At 38.6% G+C, this 19,645-nt stretch overlaps 1 protein-coding gene across 1 annotated transcript in view; it reads left to right on the forward strand.

The window, feature by feature from the left end:
• Nucleotides 1-19,645, forward strand: part of ccdc88c (coiled-coil domain containing 88C) — a 203,372-nt gene that overhangs the window by 56,035 nt on the left and 127,692 nt on the right. Inside the window, exon 3 of the mRNA XM_028821826.2 lies at nt 9,064-9,172. Within this exon, the coding sequence (XP_028677659.1) occupies nt 9,064-9,172 (109 nt within the window). The remainder of the gene's footprint in view (nt 1-9,063; nt 9,173-19,645) is intronic.

The following is a 19,645-nucleotide window of genomic DNA, read 5'->3' on the forward strand; positions in this document are numbered from 1 at the left end:
CTGAGATGCATCGGGGGCCCATGCTCGCTGTTCTTGTGAGATTACACCACGTTAGCAGCAGCCAATTGGAGCCCAAGAGAATGAAAATCCCGCTCTGATTGGTTGAGTCTCCTCTTTCAGCCAATAACAGGCCTTTTAAGAAATCATCTGGGTACTGTAATGCGAATCTCTTTGTCTACCATAGTGTACAATGTACGTATATTTAATGATTTACTGTATTGCTTAAATGTTAGATAAGTTCCACAGAAAAATCTGCGATGTAGCAGGGGGTGCGATAGCTGAACCGCGATATAGCGGTGGATCACTGTACTGTTTTTTGGCTGCTCTCTGTCTTGTCATTTTTTTTGTTCTTTTGCTTGTGATTTTAAAATATTTCAATCACGTCTTTTAGCTAAAGGAGTATCAATGCAGAATAAAGGACACATGGTTAAGAAATAAGTTTTGTTTTCTTCAAGTTATTTGTTCACAATAATGGTATAATTTGCCACATGGAATTATGTTCTGAAGAGAGGCATTTAAAAAAAAAAACACCTAGCTTTCTCATGCATTATAAAATGGAGCTGAAAAAGACACCATCCAAACATGAAAACAAATGCCTTAAAATGGATCAAATATGCCCATTTTTTAAGCAAAGAGTCTTATCGAGCGTTGATCAGTGTCTTGAGATTGCACACATATTGTAAAACAGTGTATCAATGTTGTTTTAGAAAGGAAGAGAGAAAAAAGCAAAATGTTTTTAAAAGAGGCCGGCTATGTGCTTCACCTCACTGTGTGTCACCCTCCATGGCAGCCTTTCAGCCCCTTTCCTCTACCTCGTCCTGAAACCCAGGATGGAATTGCTGTCTCTGTTTTGTAGACATCTACTCTTTAATTTAATATTGTTTTTTATCAGTATGCTGCTGCTGGAGTATGTGAATTTCCCCTTGGGATTAATAAAGTATCTATCTATCTATCTATTATATAGTGCCTATCACATCTATCTGTCTATCAAAAAAACATTGCACATTTATTCACAATTTTCACTGATTGTGATAAAAATAATTCAAGACTGATTTAAAATTGCAATGAATCACAGCCTAGAACTACCTCATCATATTTTGGGCTTGAGTAAATGTTTACCATGAGGAAACAATGAAACTTACTAATTATATTTAGTCATTCAAAAGCATTGTCCAAAGTTTTTTATAGCCATATCCTCAGCAAGAGCGACTCCACATGTGCTATAAAATTTGATCATTGGTTTGTGGTGCTTCATGTTTCCTCATGGTTTAGCTCTTGTCGCTTAATCTTTCTTTTTCATTTCTTCAGTATATTTTTATTGTGACGTGCATACAACTCGTCACTGAAAGTTTCTAATGCTAAATGTTCATTGGCTCTTGGAACTTGGTATCGATCTGGGGATGGCTTTGGCTTTCAAAATGTAAGGGTTTGATAAAATGTTGTAATCAGATTTATAATTGTGTGTGCAAAAAACAATGAAATGCACCACACTGCCACTCAGCGTGACTCTCGCTCCATAGGCAATGTGAAATGTAACAACACAGAATGTAATGGGTGATAAGTAGCCTGGGAGGTTCCACAGTTCATGGTTTCAGTTAAGTAAAACCATATATAAAATTATCCATAATGGCATTACAGAACTTCTCACACAACTTGGAATAATTAGTATACAGCCCACAGTAGTTTCTATGTGGTGAAAAGAGAAGATAGCACAGAGTGGAAGGAGTAAGTCATGGAAGTAGGTTACAATGCTGGAAGGCAGCACAGTCATGGCAGACCCGACAGTGTATGAAAATCTGACAATAAATAGTCACCGGTCTTTGCCTGTTCCTGATACACACCCAACAATGCACTGAGGCAGTAGCTGGAACGACAGGTGCCACGTGGTGCTGGACTGTGTATGAGTCTGCATTTAAGAAGAAAAAATATGATTTGATTGAGCATCTGTTGTTATACCACATGTTATATCTGTATGTAATTAAGTGTGTGTTCTAGTGTTGCATATTAAAAAATATGACGACAGTACATATGACACAAGAAAAAAAATATGATATGAGTATACATGTGTTGCCAGCACTGGCAAATGTTTTGAATCGTGTGCAGTCACAGTGGTTTACTGTCACACACATTCTAAAATCTGATATTTCATGGCACATTATAAATGTTGAAGAAACAGAATTGCAGAGGAAAAGGGATGGTAATATACGGCCTCAAGCTACGACAAGGATATGGAAATTTATGGAATCTAGGTGTGTGACTGTGGAATATGTAAATCATAGATGTTGAACTCCGGTCCTGCAGGGTTGAAGTGGCTGCAGGTTTTCATTCTAACCATCTTGTTCATCAGTGACCAGTTTTTGCTGCTAATTACCATCTTGACTCGGGCCCCTTAGTTATTGCTTTTTCCTTAATTAGCAGCCAAACAATAATGAGACACAAAACAAGCCGCCACATGACCAGCTAACTTGAGCCCATCACACAATATCTGAAAATAAAGAAAGGTGATGGGCTCAGTAAAGTTGATCTGACCGCTCACCAAAACATTTTTGGAAATATCTGCTGTGGCAGAAGGAGAGCAGCAACAAGCCATGGAATTAAATAACGGGTTTAATTAACAGCAAGAATCAGCTTCTTATTAAGAGAATGGTTGGAGTGAAATTGGATGGAGTTTGAAATCCCAATTTAACTGGTCACATCTCATTTCTGTTTGCCTGTCATTTAATAAAGGAAAGAATCAATTCAGAGGACTGAATCCTTAAACGCAGGACTATTAAAACGAAGGGAAAAGAAGTTAATTAGCAGTGAAAACCTGTCATCGATTAAAAGAAGCATTTGATTGAAAACCTGCAGCCCTCCAGACCCAGAGTTCAATACCCCTGATGTAAATCTTAACCCATAAGGGTCATTGTGAACAAACAGGTGAACAGGAAATGTATTCTTACCTCAAGAAAATAGTACCAAGAATTCTTAATGAAATGTTGCAACAAAATGAGACCATAATGGAGCTCCTCTGGTCTAAACTGATAGGCCAGCATTGCCTTAAGGAATATGCATACTTTACATGTAGATCCAATGTGGCTTGTCTAGACGAAGCCATCTATTACATGTGGAGATAAGAAGCTGTCATACATTGTGCAGTTTCACTTTGAATGTTGGCGTTATTACTCAAATCAGGAGACGTGCTGCTTCTGAGGAGTCAAGATCTTAGTATTTGATAATTTCCCTGATGGTTTCTTGTAAGCAATATCATTCTTAACAGACCTGTTTAATCATTTTCAAACAAAAGTTAGAAAATTAGTGTATATAAAGCTAAACTTTTATTTTGAACCCCCTAAAATTTTGAGAACATAGCCAGTCAAAAATAGAGCCACGGTCAAACACCTCAGTCTGGACAAACTTTCTGTCTTTAAGAGATGTTGCTACCTGAATGTAGACATAAATATTCATTAAACAGGTTCCTGCTGTGGTTGAGAGCTGCTGTTTTCAATGGCTCTTACTAAAGTCAAGCCATTTTTGTCATATAATGTCCTACAAGCTTATTCATGCTTCTGTTTCCTCACATCAAGATTACTGCAATTCTCTTTAGATAGATAGATAGATAGATAGATAGATAGATACTTTATTAATCCCAAGGGTAAATTCACAAAATTAGGGTTGAAAACTGCTGCTGTCTGTCGATCATCTGTGTCCTGCCTCCAGCTGGTTCTAATGCAGCCGTAGCACTAAATAAAAGAGCTCATATTTCACCTGATTTGGCTTCTCTACACTGGCTTCCCGTAGACCAGTGTTTCCCAACTTCGGTCCTGTGGCTGCAGGTTTTTGTTCCAATGAGCTTCTGTTTTTAATTGGACTCCTGGGATAATTAAGTGATGTGTTATTTCTCAAGTTCTGTGTTTTGGGAAAAATATAGAAATTAGAAAACTAAGTTTGGTAAAAAAAATATATATATTTATATATGTTAAAATGTACTAAGCAGTTATATGGGAATAATGTATTTTTTTTCTTTTTAACAATATTTTCAACTTGATTTTCATTCTACTTTTCTAGGTGTTCTAATTGTTTAATTAATCCATTATTTATCAATTAGTGGGTCTGATGCTAAAGTAGATGCAGCCTTTGATTATTCAGTGTTGTTTTCCTGTGTGTCTGCTCTGCTCATTTTTAATTGTCATTATTAAGATACAATGAAGGGGAAAAACTGCACAGAGTAAGGGCAAAATATAATGAAATCAACAAAAGAGATTTAGCAAAAGCAGAAATATTTCTAAATGTCTTATAAATGTAAAAATCATGCTGGTGTGCTTTTCTGAATGTAGAATAAAAAAAAAATAATACCAGCTAATTAAATGAGATCATTGTTAATCTTAATCAGTGACAACACCTAATATGGTTGGAACGAAAACCTGTAGCCACAGGGGGGCCACAGGACCAAGGTTGGGAAACAGTGCCATAGAGTATAGGGTGGACTTTTAAGTTTTTATTATTTGTATTTAAGGCACTGCATGGGTCTGCTCCTTCATATATTGCTGAGCTACTTAATCCATATTTTCCATCCAAGGCTCTTGGGTCCTCAAATCAGTTATTATTATTTATTCCTTGGATGCATTGGAAGTTTATGGGTGATCCTGCTCTGCCTTGCGAAGTAAAAGCTACTGCTTCAACTATCCATCCATCCATCCATTATCTAACCCGCTATATCCTAACTACAGGGTCACGGGGGTCTGCTGGACCCAATCCCAGCCAACACAGGGCAAAAAGCAGGAAACAAACCCTGGGCAGGACGTCAGCCCACCATAGGGCACATACAAACACACACACACACACACACACTAGGGACAATTTAGAATTGCCAATGCACCTAACCTGCATGTCTTTGGACTGTGGGAGGAAATTGTGGGAAAACTGTGGGAAACCTGCGCAGATACGAGGAGAACATGCAAACTCCACGCAGGGAGGATCTGGGAAGCAAACCCAGGTCTCCTAACTGCTAGGCAGCAGCGCTACCACTGCGCAACCATGCCGTCTGCTGCTTCAACTAATAGTTTGAAATCACAATTAAAAACATCTTTTTATTTGTGTGACTCCTACTCTTAAAATGTGTTAAGATTTTTATGTATTAACTAGCCGATGCTCGCCGTAGCATACGGCGGAGTAAGAATAGAAACGGAAAACGGTGAGAAAGGAATTCAGAAGAAATAAATACTTCTTGAAAGACGGAGTTGTGAATAGGTGTTTTGGTGGAGACGACAGATAATGAGTTGAAAGATCTAACCCTAGAAAAAGCCAAGTACAACTGACCGTGGCTGAAGACTGGTTGTTGTAGATTAACGCAGATCTTTGCAAATGTTTGTCCTTGGGAGTTGTTGATAGTCCTGATGAAGGCGAGTCTGAGTGGGAATTGTGCGCGTTTAAATTTAAAAGGGAGATTGGTGTCGGAAGGAAGGAGAGAGATTATGGGAATGAAGATTGTTTGAGAATTTTGGATAGCGATCAGTTTGCATTCAATAATATTTGTATGTATTCGTGTAACGATGAGTCTTGCTCAGTTGCAAAGACCTTTTGATTGCATGATATTTCGGAGGAGCATAACTACAGCTCCCACCTTCAGATGAAGGATATGGGGAGGCATGCCAGTTGGTGTGAGGGTGTGTAAAAACTCCTGTGGGTACGTCAGTTGATCATTAGGATCGTCACTGACTACTGTATCTACACTCTTGAAGGTCACTTTTTCACCCTATATAAGATCAAGAAGTTTGTTGTTAATATGTAGAGAATCATCGTTTGTGACATTCAGTATTGGTCTTGTAGCAAGTTCTTGGGGAGTCACGGTCCAGAAATTAATATCACCGTTAAGTTGAGCAACTGGGTCTTGTTGTTGTGGTAAACATTGAGAAGATAGTTCTGCCGTGTCTCTAGTTTTACTTTCCCGAACTTGAAGAAGCCATTGAACAAATTGAGTTTCACTTTCGAGAGCTGTCATATTTTTTGTGAGTTTTAGGACTTTCATTTTGTTCCACAGCCTGTGTTTGTTGATGGAAGATGCAATGGTGAGGGCTCGCGAATCGCGGAAGATAACAGGCAGTATTTGGCAGAAATGAGGGATACTGTCATTCATTTTATATAACAAAGGCTTAGGAAACAACTGTCGCTGTATAACGAAAATAGGAAGGAGCGAAACGAACAGCAAGGAGCGAAACTAATGTCAATGGTCGACAGAGTACCTTCCTGTAGCAGGCTATGGAAAAGACTCCCAGGCGCACACATGGCTGAAGTGAAAGGTCACGCGGTCAGGTTAGATATAGGGCAGTGACATGACACCAATGGGGTCATGAGAGAGGAGCGGGGAACACGGTAGTGCGAAGGATGAATAGGAATCGAGAAAAGCGATGTGGGGGTGTATGGGAGGCCGCAGACAGCGTGGGGAAGGGTTTGGAAGAGGACGAATAGCAATCGAGAAATGGCGTGTCGGCTGCGTGTGGGCGGGACCACTTTTGAAGAGAAAGTAGGACGAACCAGAAGAGAAATATATATGAGATAATTTGTATAGCTTTTTAGTTATCTATTCATCTATTTATTTTCATATTTATTTCTTTTTAGCTTCTGGGAACTGTGTTTTTACTGTTTATTGTTTTTTTACTGTAAAGCACTTTGGCCAACTTGTACTTGTGTTGAATATGCTAAATAAATAAAGCTGACTTGATCTGATTTATTCTTCCAATTACTAGGACGGTCACTCAGCACAACAACAAGCCACACAAACTCTCCAAAAATGCATGCACCCATTTATTACTTTGTCATATACGAAGTATAGGGAAAGTATTGGAATCGTCCAAAATTTCAATTTCGATATTTTGATGAATCTTTACATTTTAGACCTTCCAAATTTTGCATACAAGTATAAGGTACAAAATGTAGATTTCTGTCAACGTTTCAGCTGTTTCCACTAACCAGAAGTGGTACTTTACCTGAACGTTTCCCCAAAAATATTAAAAATTTGATAATTTCCCATTATATTATGGTAAAGCACCACATTCTAAGCATTTTTTGTCACTTTCCATTTTTTCGAAATAAGTGCAATTTTCTGTTTGATGTTCAAATGGTAATACATATTTGAGAACATTTATGCTTCACGTAAATGGAATTTTGTGTACAAGTATTACATTACACACATTACTAAAGTCTCTTGCAACATTTGACCCACTTCTGCTTATTGAAAGTGTGAATTTACCTGAATTGTTCACCAAAATAAAATTATCATGGCAAATTTTTTATTCATGCAGCTGCAGAGTCCGATTTATTCAACTTTACTTTTATAATAATTGTTCAATATGTTATTAATGTGATTTGATTTGTTGTTAATGGTTCTTTAAAGTACAAAATATAAAAATATAATCATTGTCTTGCGGTTTACTCCTCAAATAACCATCCCCATATCTAAGCATACAAGTCTTGGGGAGACCACTCCAGATTTTTTTCCTTATTAGTTATTGGCAGGGTTGTTTAGTTTGGTACACAAAACCTTCAACTCCAACTCCTTAATTTCTGGTACCAGAAACTAAGACTCCTCATATATTTACTATGTTGATTAAAAGCATGCAACATACAAGTTGCAAGACGCTTTATCACTGCCAGCAGGAATCTTCAGGCTACTTTTTAGCACCTTGCCTGTTAGTTCAAGTTTTAAAGGCTGTAGCAGTGCTGTAGAGGCTTACAAACACCGAGTAACATTAAGCAAAAGTCTAAACTTGCAAAATTGAAAAACAAGCTAGATTTTTATCAAAAGTCAACGAGAAAAAATAGTTTAATCGAATCAGTATATGTGAAATTATAAATTTTAACACATTATATTACAGTTTATGTTTAGTCAGAGTAGAAGTCTGTACATTTCTACTGACGTCAACTCCAGTAAACCAGGAAACTGACTCCATGACTCTGAAACATTTGAAATATACAGAACACAACGTGTGTATATAGGAGTTGAGGCCCCTTGTCACTGAGAATTGTATTTATGTTCTGGTCTCTGTGGAATGATTGGACATCCAGATCTGTGAAAAGGATTACTTGTGTTTTGTTTTGTGTGTTATATTTACCCCATTTTTTGACACCCATTGCACACTCCATCTTCCTCCATCTTTGAATTGCCTTTCCTAAGATCTCTTCCATTTTTTTGGGAGAGTTTTGTCTTATCTTCTTAGGGAGCTGAGGCTGGGGGGTTATCAAAAACAGGGCCTGTTAAAGCCCATTGCAGTACTCTTTGTGTGATTTTGGGCTGTAAAAAAATAAAAAATAACTGTTGTTGAATGTAAAACGTTGTATGCTGAACAAACTAAACAACAGACTATCAACGTAATTTAATGATGAGGAAAAAAATCAGCATCTAACATTCTTTATAGCCATTTCACACAGACCTGACATTCCTTTTTCCACGGCAGGGCTCCAATCAAATAAAAAAAGGACTTTAAAACAGGCTTGAAATGGATGGCGAGATTACAAACACAGAATCCAATGGGGTTACATGAAAAGTATTAAGCAACAGAAAAATTGGAATATTGAATGGGAAAGAATGTTATGGAAGGGGTAACTATATCAGTTAATAGATGCTTTTAAATTAGAATGTTGGGTTAAATTAATTCTTGTGGGTATAACTTTTAAAAGGAATTGGATTTTCCTGTGCCCATGTATTCCACATTTTAATGGATTTCTTTTCCCAGTCTGGCTCCATGATTGTGTGACTCTGGTTCCAAATCTCTGACTCCTGTTGTTAATAATAGCAAGTTGTTTCCACAGCCCAGCCTGTTTTAGAATAAAGTGCGATTAGGACTGTAGCCTTCTACTTTGTTTTCTTACATTTTTGGCCTTATAGTTAGTTGGAAATGTGTTCATTTAAAAAATAAAGTTTTCATTTGTATGTTCATAATTTAAGGTATGTAGTGTTTGGGGTGGGAGTATTGATCATGAGGTATTTAGGCTCCCCCTGCCTTTTTTTAATTGTAAGTTCTAGTCTCCACTTTTGGAAATTGTTATTAACAATCTTTAAAATGTGTTTTGTGTTTCTATTTCCAGAGACCCGAGTCCTTCCAATCAGAGAGTAAATAAAAACATCAACAACGATGCACTGCTTCGAATCCAGAACCTCTCAATACTCGTTAGACACATCAAGAACTGCTACCAGGTTTCTGCTTCATTACTGTTTAGCGTTTTGTCTTTGTTTGCCGTTTTCTTGTACGATTATAGTTTTGATGTGGCTGTTGATGAAAGTTTTCCTTTTTCAATTAGGTGACGTTTAAAAGGAAACTATTTTCAGTCAAAGAACGGGCAAAATATCTTGCAGCGGTGCACCCAGCCCTGCATTTTTGTGTGGCTGTCTTTTACTTTAAACTTTGCTCCATCATTTATCTCAAGCTTTTAATGATGTTTTTCCTGTCATTAAGTTGTTTGTTAAAGCGTTTTTATGGACAGCAAATAAAGTGTGAATTTAAGGCAATAGTTTGAAGTGCAATATTGCTGTTGAAGGATAAGTACCTTAACTTCAGAAATGAATCTTGATCGCTCTCTCTTACGTTTAGAATGGGGCCTGATCTGCTTGTGCAGGCTATTAAGCCTGACAGCTTTTCATTTCTTTTTTATGTAACATTTCCACATTATGGTCCAGTAGATACAAGGTATGAAGCACAGATTGTTCCTGCTGTAACTGATATCATGTATTTATTAATTTCATTTGTTCACTTTGTTGAATGTCATCGTCCCACCTTGGGTCTGAATGGTAACTAAAGCACGCCTAGCAGCGGTGGGTGCACGGAGGGAAACTTCCGGAATGGTATAGTGTTTCATTTCATTGCACTCATGAATGCAGCCACCTGCACTTTTATGCTGGTGCAATTCTTTTGATATGTTATTTAGTCCAATAATCTGGGTTTATTTTATTCTTTTCCCAGGGATCATTGTTCAGCAGCACTCCTTCAAAGCAATCCGGGGCATTGCTGTAGAGAAAAGTAATGCGCATTTTGTGCATACAGTAAAAGAACAAAGTAAAATTATTACATAGTGTGTCTGTATCGGTTTTTGTGCCAAAAACTTTTCTAGAGCATTGTCAAAAGAGATCAGATATTTGGGTAAAGTTCTGCCTGGCCGTATGACTTGCTGAATGTTACATGTTTTAAAACTGTTACTTGCTTCTTTTTATTTTACATTGTAAGCCTGTAGACTCTGCTGTCTGTGTTATGTTATTGGTTGTGTTGTTAATTTTTTATATTATGTTTTGGGCTGTGTTTATTGTGTATATTATTGGGTTGTGTGTATTGTGTATATTATGTTTTTTTATTCAATATTATTATTGGTTTGGCATCACCTTATACTTATTTTAGTGGTTTTCTGAGCCAGAGAGTTCATTTCTGCCATTTATTATCAGTTCCCCAAATAGTTGTATAATTTCTTGGTCCAATTTGACTGCCTTTTCTACAATTGACGCTGTTGATTTTAACCTGTCGGTAGGCCTGGATTATATGTTGCCAGGGGACTGGCCTCAGAGATTGTGGACCATTAAAACGGTTATCCATAGGTGCCCTTCCTTAACCAATCTAAGGATTCAAAGCCTTACCAAACCTTTTGCTAATCTTTTTCTTGTTGCTGTTTTTTTGGTACTGATCTCTTAACTCATCTTTTTGACTCCGATTTTTGCCTCACACTTTGGCTTAGTTACACCTTTGTTGACCTCCCAGCTTTGACTCTTTTCTGTCTGAGCACACATCTCCTGGCTTCTCACTAAAAATACGCCGACAGCACATTCTGCTCGTTTTGTTTATACGAATTGAGAGCCAGAACACATGCTAATAATAATAATTCTTTGTATTTATATAGCGCTTTCTCACTACTCAAAGCGCTCAGCAATTGCAGGTTAAGGGCCTTCCTAGTAGGATTATGTGCAAGAAAGGGTCCAGTATTGGATGGACTGCCAGGCCGTTAACAGTCTGGAACATATTTGTGAGATTTGAGTTTTCTCTTAAAAATTTGAAACATCTTTAGTATTAGCCCCCTGCTCGCTTCGCTCGCCCATCCCTCCCCACCCCGTGGGTATGCTACACGTTGTGAAGAGGGGAGCTGAAGACATGCTAAGGAGATGCGGTTGCTCCTCCGAAACTCCCTCTTAAACATTGATACAATGGGAAACAAATACATCTATGCTCGATCAGCTGGCTTGCTGCTGCCGCTTGTGCCGTGCTGCATGATCTGTATGTCGCACAGCGCTTCGAACATTTAAAAGCCTGTACAGCAGCAGTCCTTTTTGTCTCACTGCTCTTGTCTTGCGGGACGTTAAAGTGTCTCCGAGAAAATCACGTCTCGATCCAAGATTTTTTTTTTTTTTTATAATAGAAAGATTTATGTGTTTTATGGTGTTATACTATGGGTAATCCAAGTAAAAAACACAAGATGGAAATGACTGTTTAAGACACAGTATACAAACAATGAGTTTATTTTTCTAACTTGTGAACAATGCTGTTTAGATTGGCCCCAGCCCTCTCTGACCCCAAACTGGATTAAAAGGTTGTATAGTGCTATTTTGCAAAGCTCAAAAAAAAAACTAGGGGAACAGTCAAATAAATAAAATTGCCCCTAACATAACCTGTGATTATGGACAATAAACATAACTGTTATCAGAGTTCCCTGCCTGGGTCATATAAGCACAAGATTGGTTTGTTTGCTGTTCTGCTACAGCCAGGAGATTCGAAGCATTGTAATTCCACAGTCAACACTTACTGGTTGCCACCTCACAGCACGTGCACCGTGGTTCACTTCCCACCTGGGGCCCCATCTGTGTGGAGCTGTCATCTGAACCCTCTGGTTGTTTGGTTTTCTCCAGGGAATTCTGAATTGAGGTTAATCTGGCAGGCTAATCTGGGTAAGAGTAAGCCAGTTTGGGTATGTGCCAGAGTCTCCTATTGAAAAACAATGTGAAAATGGTAAAAATATTTTTTATATTTATTGATTGCTTTAATTAAACTTATATATTTAAAGGGGTTGCCATGCCATGTCGATTGTGAAAAAAGCACAAAGATACACAAATAACGGTATCCACCCCGTATATTAACACCAGGTTCTTCCTAATAAGGATTGGGAGAGAGTAGTCTATAAAGACTTGAGTCCAAATTGTGACTGACTGTGTGGGAGGCAAGTCTTTGGCTTTATATGCAGGGGAAAGAAGAGGAGGGTCCAACAGGATTAGGTAGAAGTGAGGTCAGTTGGAGGGCGTGGTCCAGAGGCGGAAGTGGAACTCGGTTGGTGTTGAGGCCTTTTTTCATTCCTGTGATCTGCAGAAGTGGAAGTAGAGATATTAGTACACTTTGTCACCTTCTGAGTCAGCTCTTTACCCTTAGTTGAGCCCCTTGACTGCCTCCCAATGTGCATGTATGTGACACTATAGATTTATATAGATAGATTATCTATCTATCTATCTCTATATAGATAGATATATATATAGATATAGATAGATATAAATATATATATAGTGGAACCTCAGTTTGCGAGCATAATTCGTTCCGGAAATGTGCTCGCAGTCCAAAGCACTCGTATATCAAAGTGAATTTCCCCATAAGAAATAATGGAAACTCAGATGATTCGTTCCACAACCCAAAACTATTCATATAAAAATGATTAATACAAAATATAAAGTAAAAATACATAAAACAAATTAACCTGCACTTTGCCTTTGAAAAGAATCATGGCTGGTGTGAGTGAGTTTCTAAACTCTTGTGGGATTCCACCCAACGGGACGACACGCGGAAGAGCGTCCCAAAGCAATTGCAGGCTCCCAGCGCTGTAGCAGTTCGCCGTAAAAGCGAATCCGAAAAGATCACTGTCATGCTATAAGCGCCTGCCGTCGATGGGTGATACAAGGAACAAGGAAAATGCGCAGGGCACAGTACTACTTGGCCACGACCCTGCCTGACTGCTGTGTCTGTGTATAGGAGAGTGGCAGATCCCGCTACAATAAATAACTGCGCTGTTGCTGTTTCAAGCTGAATAAAGCTGGTGTTGCTAAAGTACTGAGACTCGGCTTCGTGTTTTGGGGTGCAAGACCAGGACTTGCACATCACAGCACACACACACAGAGTCACAATGCTGTAGTAAACAGTATACGCTCGTACGGATGTTGACTATATGAGTGAGGCACGCCGACTCAGATGGAGAATAGGAGACGATTACCCACAATCCCGCGGCGAGAGAGAGAGAGAAGATCCATCAGCTCAGTTGTGATCACATGACGCTCAGCAGACAAAGCGTATACGTACTACTTGTATTGCAAGACCTCTCTTATTTATCAAGTCAAAATTTATTAAAAATTTTAGCTCGTCTTGCAGAACACTCGTAAACCAAGTTACTTGCAAACCGAGGTTCCACTGTGTGTGTGTGTGTGTATATATATATATATATATATATATATATATATATATATATATATGAGAGAGAGAAAGACTACGTGCATGGCAAGGTTCTTTACCTGCATATGAGCCTAGTCCTTCAGAGGCACAAGAACAAAGTCAGGGTGTTCCCTATCTTAGTAAGGAATTTGGCAGAAGATGCTACTCACGACATGGGTATGCTGGTGTCATGGCAGGTGGGACTGAGGTACAATACCCGGCTGAGAGGCCAGTGTGGTGCCAGGACCATGGGAGACAACTGGATTAGGACTACATGCTCCCCTGACAACTTAGGTGGCAGCATCCTAGGGTGGAGCTACTAGTATGGATCCTTACAAGGCATGCTGGGAACAGGGGCAGCATTGTGGGGTTTAGGGCTTGCTACCAGGGGATGCTGTGCGGATTTCTGATCTTTTTGGGGACTTCCACTTGACCTAGAAGTGCTTCCATCAGGCTGTGCCCTAGCGCTGGAAGTACTCCTTAGTCTAAGAAAAAAGAAGCTGCTCAGCCTCATCCGGGCAAGTGGGAGTTGGAAGAGGAGCAGGACAAAACTCGTCTGGGAGGAGTGGAGAAACAAATAAGAGAGAGAAGAGAGAATTTTGCTAGAGTTTGGGCTTGTGGATTTTGGTAAAATAAATCTTTTTTATTGCACCCATGACTTGAGTAGTTGCTGCAACGTGTCCTACTAGTCACCAGAGTGACCCTGTTTAATGCCCAGATAGAAAAAATAGCAGCATATTAGTAATATCAAGTTCACATAAAATATGGCTTCACTTTGAAGATGTTTGTACCTCATGAGCTCCAAGTCACAAATGACATCTTTCTCTCTGGTCTGGTGGTTTTTCCGAAGGTGAAGGCGTAAATGTTGGGATAATGTGCGGAAGTGATGTCAGAATCCCTTGCGTAGTCCTTTCCCTCTTCTAGGGCAGACGGAAATCGTGTTAAAGCAGGTGTTACACTCAAAGTCTTCCCCATAGGTTTAATCAATCCCATACCCCAAAGCATACCCTGAGCTCGCATGGCATGTGCATCTGATGCTGACGGGCTTTGAAGTTTCAAGAAGAATGCTGCCAATCAGGTATCTTATTAATTATGTTTTAAACAATTATACAATTGGAAATGTGGCATCAGAACATGCTAGTAATATCACCTGAAGCATGCTGATAGAGAAGATGTAGATGTTGAAATTAAAAAAGATTCATGTATAATATGGGCTTAAAATTCATTTCTTTAAATAAAAAAGGATATACACAATGTAGAATGAAACAGCACAGTAACTTCACACCCTGTTAAGCTGTTTCAGTACATTGTTTAGTAGCCATTACAATTGTGAATGTGTTTTCTGGTTTTTGGAGACTTCATTTTCTGCATTTTCTTGATGGCCCAGTGTTTGTCAGGACTGATGCATTTAATTCTGTGCTCATAAACATAAAACCTCTTACTAGAACACACGCAGGAGAGAGACGTTACTTGACGTGGGGGCACCACATAAAGAGTCCACTATGCTCAAACAAGCTTGGTCATTGGTGGAAGCTCCCAATAATTAACCTCTGGTCTCCTTTTGCAGCAGAAACAGAGCAGAATGTCATTCTGAGCTGTTAAGCAGTATGTCTTTCTGATAAACCTGTTCATAGTCAATAACAAAGTTCTTTGTAAGCAAGTTTGTGCTTGTTAATCTAATCCTGCTAGGCTGCAGAAAAGCATAAATCATAAAATATTCTGCTTGTTATGAAAACCTTCTGTCTGTGATGTCTTCAGTTCCTGTTTAGACTGAACTGATTTCACACTGCCAGGTGGATGTCTTAGGGTCTTGTTATGTACACCACAAGATCTTATGGGCCCTGGTTTCAGGTATACGGTTGTAGCCAGAGTTGAAAATGTGTGTTTTTGTGCTATTTGTCCAGGGCTTGCGAACATGTGTTTGGGGATGTATTTGTATGATGTCTGGCCTCAAGAGAGTTGTTATTTTTGCAGAATTTCTTCACAAGGCTATATCACAGCAAAATGTGGAAAAAATGAAGGGGTCTGAATGCTTTCTGTGTGCACTCTGTGTTTATATGTGTCTACTGTAAAATAGCAATGGATCTGTAGATGATCACCCCTTAATTTTTAATGTGGCAAGATTTGCTCTTTATTTGTAAAGGCCCTGTCATATTATACAACTTTTCCACCAATTTTCAGTTTCAGACTTCAGTTACATTATATTAGTGAGTCGGTAACAGATGGTTAAGTTCTTGAGCACCGGGTATGTAGTGTGACATTCCCAGCAACTCGGTCTAACAGTTTACAACTTGCCCCAATTGTAAGAACGGGCTGTGCGGAGAGCTGCCAGCCCAAGAGCACTCACCCTGAAGTACAATGCATGTAATGAAGTGACAGGGAATAAGGAACCCATGGGGTTTTGGACCTGAAAAAGAGAAGATAGACTTGTCTGTCTGATGTGATGTCTTTTATATACTACAACTGAATGAAAGTAAAAGATACAAAAGGGCCACAGTTGTGGATGAACTTGCCAAACCTAAAACCTTTGCACATGTACTGGCTCCATCAGACAGCATGTAATTAGCTGTCAGAAAAATGGGTGTGCTCTCAATACTTTGGAAATGTGAAACTGTGCTGGAAATTTGGTTACAGGCGTCTAATTCGACATACTCTGTGAATACTAGTCATGTAAATTGACGTGCTCCAGCAACGTGATCGGCAAACACAGTTGTCAAGTTTCATATCCTCTCTGATTAGAAGTCATTTATTGTGACATGAAGGTCTTTGACTCCAACTTGGTACCACCGACTCCAGCTTCATTATTTGGAATTAGACTTGTGTACTTACTGTATTGATTGAAAGCACACAACAACAAACAGAAGCACTTTATCACTGCCAGCGACAATCTTCAGACTACTTTATAGCATTGTAACCTGTTAAATGTTGTGGTTTAAATGCTGTAGGGATGTTGTTGTGGCTTACAAACACTGAGTAATACTAAACATAAGACAAAACTTACAACATTAAAAAAGAAATCGCACAAACTCATGAAAAATGTGTGCACCTGTTTTTTTTATTATTGACGTTGGTACACAAAACTGACTGTGACTCCACTATTTGGAATTAGACTCGCATATTTACTGTGTTGATAGAAAAAACACAACATGCAAGGCGCTTCATCACTGTCAGTGTGAACCATTCGGCTACTTTTTAACACCCTAATCTGTGAAATTTTGGGTTTAAAGGCTGTACTGATGCCATTTTTTATTTTGCTTATTAAAGAAGTTACAAACATTGAGTAGCATTAAACACAAGAGAAAACTTAAAAAATTCAAAAAAAAAAAGTATATTTTTTTATCAACAGTCTAGAAGAAAAAATAGTTTAATAGAATCAGGGTATGTGAAATTGGAAATTTTAACACATTACATTAAAATTTACATTTAGTTGGAGTGGGTGCATTTTTACCAATTCTGGCTCCAGTAACCCAACAATTGCTTTCAACTCCGACTCCAACTCAGCAGCCCTCTGTGACATTAGCTTAAGATGAGCATCCATCTATCAGCAAACTTACTTTTAAACTACTACTACTTACTACTACTACTACTACTACTACTACTACTACTACGTCTTACTACTCTATTACTACTACTTCTTATTACTACCACTACTACCTCTTACTACTACTATTACTACTACTTACTACTACATCTTACTACTCTATTACTACTACTACTACTTCTTATCACTACTACTACTACTTCTTACTACTACTACTACTGCTACTACTACTCATTACTACTACTGTATTACTACTACTACTTACTACCACTACTACTTCTTACTACTACTACTTAAATCTGTCTGTGGCTAATTTACAGTCACCAGTTAACTGAAGTTCCACAACTTTGGCAGGCAGTGTGGCACAGTGGTTAAGGCTTTGGACCTCAAACCCTGACGTTGCAGGTTCGAATAACACCACTGACACTGTGTGGCCCTGAACAAGTCCCTTTCACCAGCCTGTGTTCCAGTTGGAAAAAACCAAAAATAACCAGTTGTATCTCAAAAATTGTAAGTTACTTTGGACAGAAGCTTCTGCCAAATAAATAAATTGTTAATATCAGAGGAAACCCACATAGGCAGACCAGGAAGATGAGCAAAATTAGATTGGATAAACTGTGTTAATCCCAAGGGGAAACGCAAGCTGCAGAAACATAAAAACAAGGATATAGACGCAAATAATATAGCCAATCAATCAATTGGTGAATAAATGTATATTGTGCAGATATTCCAGCAAGCATTGAATTATGCTGATAGCAGTGGGCAGAAAAGACTCCCAGAGGCACTTCTTAGCGCACCGTGGTGTTAAAATGCTAGATGTACTAACAAATTGCTCTATGTGGTAAAACATCACATCAGTTTTAGTGACGGCTATGGTGGTGTTGCTTTTTCATTTAGTAGTGTTTGTCATTTGTGGGTACTAAATACAATGTTAAATGTTTGCAATGCTGAACAAGTACAGAGCCATGTCATGATTTAATCCTTACAGGGACGTTTGGTTGCCTTTGATGTGAGGCCAGAGAGAGCTTTGTGTTTGTAGGTCATGGGTGGTAAACCCTCACAGGTTCATAAATTCTGAAGTGAGCTCTTAACCATGTGTATGTACTGCATGTGCTCCATGTAGTCTGTCAAGAATTTTGTGGACCTCTACTACCCCACACTGCCAGTGGCAGAGCCGGAAGGACCTTTCTAATCCCTCAACACCTGTATTATTATCATTCTTTAATTTAATATTATTTATTGTATCAGTATGCTGCTGCTGAAGAATGTGAATTTCCCATTGGGATTAATAAAGTATCTATCTATCTATCTATCTATCTATCTATCTATCTATCTATCTATCTATCTATCTATCTATCTATCTATCTATCTATCTATCTATCTATCTATCTATCGATTATATAGTGTCTTTCATATCTATCTATCTATCTATCTATCTATCTATCTATCTATCTATCTATCTATTATATAGTGCCTTTCACTTTCTATCTATCTATCTATCTATCTATCTATCTATCTATCTATCTATCTATCTATCTATCTATCTATCTATCTATCTATCTATCTATCTATCTATCTATCTATCTAACATATCATATTAAACAGCTGCAAGACCACCGAGATGCTGGTGCTGGGATCAGCACTCCATCTTCAGCTGATACTGTGCTCTGCTCAGTGGAAGCTTTCAGCAAGCTGGGTGGCTGAGGAAGTTGAGCTCATAAATGTTTTATCAGTGCCAAACAGTGGAGATTTAAAGCAGCCAGATTGTCATGAAAGTCACTTTTCAACACTTTTCGATTGTTCTTTGAACATTTGCCCTTTCTCACAGTCTTCTTGATGCATCTATTTACATGGGAAGCGTAGGAAATGACTATCTGCACACTAGTCTAATTAATACCTAATGGTGCATACCAAAGTCACTTTGTTGGAAGGATGATGGTGATTGCTGTTCTACTTCCTAAATGAGGGTGGAACGTTTTTCTTACGATTCCTTTTATGTCGTTTTTGTGGTATGCAGATGTCTGTGTGAGTATTTATGCCAAGTGCTCAAATACAAGTTTAATGTCAAAAAGGAGAACGAAAGCAATGATTCATGTGTCTCGTGTTATTTGAATTTGGGTTCCTTGAATTACAGCATCCTGCAGGTTGTTGTACCATGAAGGCCGGAAGTACTGTATCTTGATTTCTGTGGCATGATCTTTCATGTCCGTGATCTTAGAGGATGATTGGCCGAGATTTAGTGGTAGTTAAACCTTCATTTCTCTTCTCCTGACGTGCTCTTGTGTTTTTGACATTGGCCTTAAAAGGATTGACTGGCTACTGTGCTGCCATTTCTTTGATAACATGAGGAATCTCAAGTGGTTGGTGTCGGAGTTTGAAATGTCACAGCTTCATTCACCCTGCACAGCTATGAGCAACTGCAGTATCCACAGAAAAGATGACATGGACAGGCCATCCTCTGTCACCAGCTGCTAAATTACAACCTTTAGAACGTGAACAAAGATGACTCAGCTGCTCAGTCAGATCACTGTGGATGCGATGAACCTTTCCTGGGTGTCCCCAGACTTTTGGCCAGTTCCTTTATGTCTACATAAGTAGATTAATTTTCAGCTATTACTGCTTACAGCATATTTGCTTTGAGCATTTATGTAAGTCTACTTTATAAACTGTTGTCATTAGATTGGTATTT

Source organism: Erpetoichthys calabaricus, chromosome 16, assembly GCF_900747795.2.
Source record: "Erpetoichthys calabaricus chromosome 16, fErpCal1.3, whole genome shotgun sequence".
Lineage (NCBI taxonomy): Eukaryota > Metazoa > Chordata > Cladistia > Polypteriformes > Polypteridae > Erpetoichthys > Erpetoichthys calabaricus.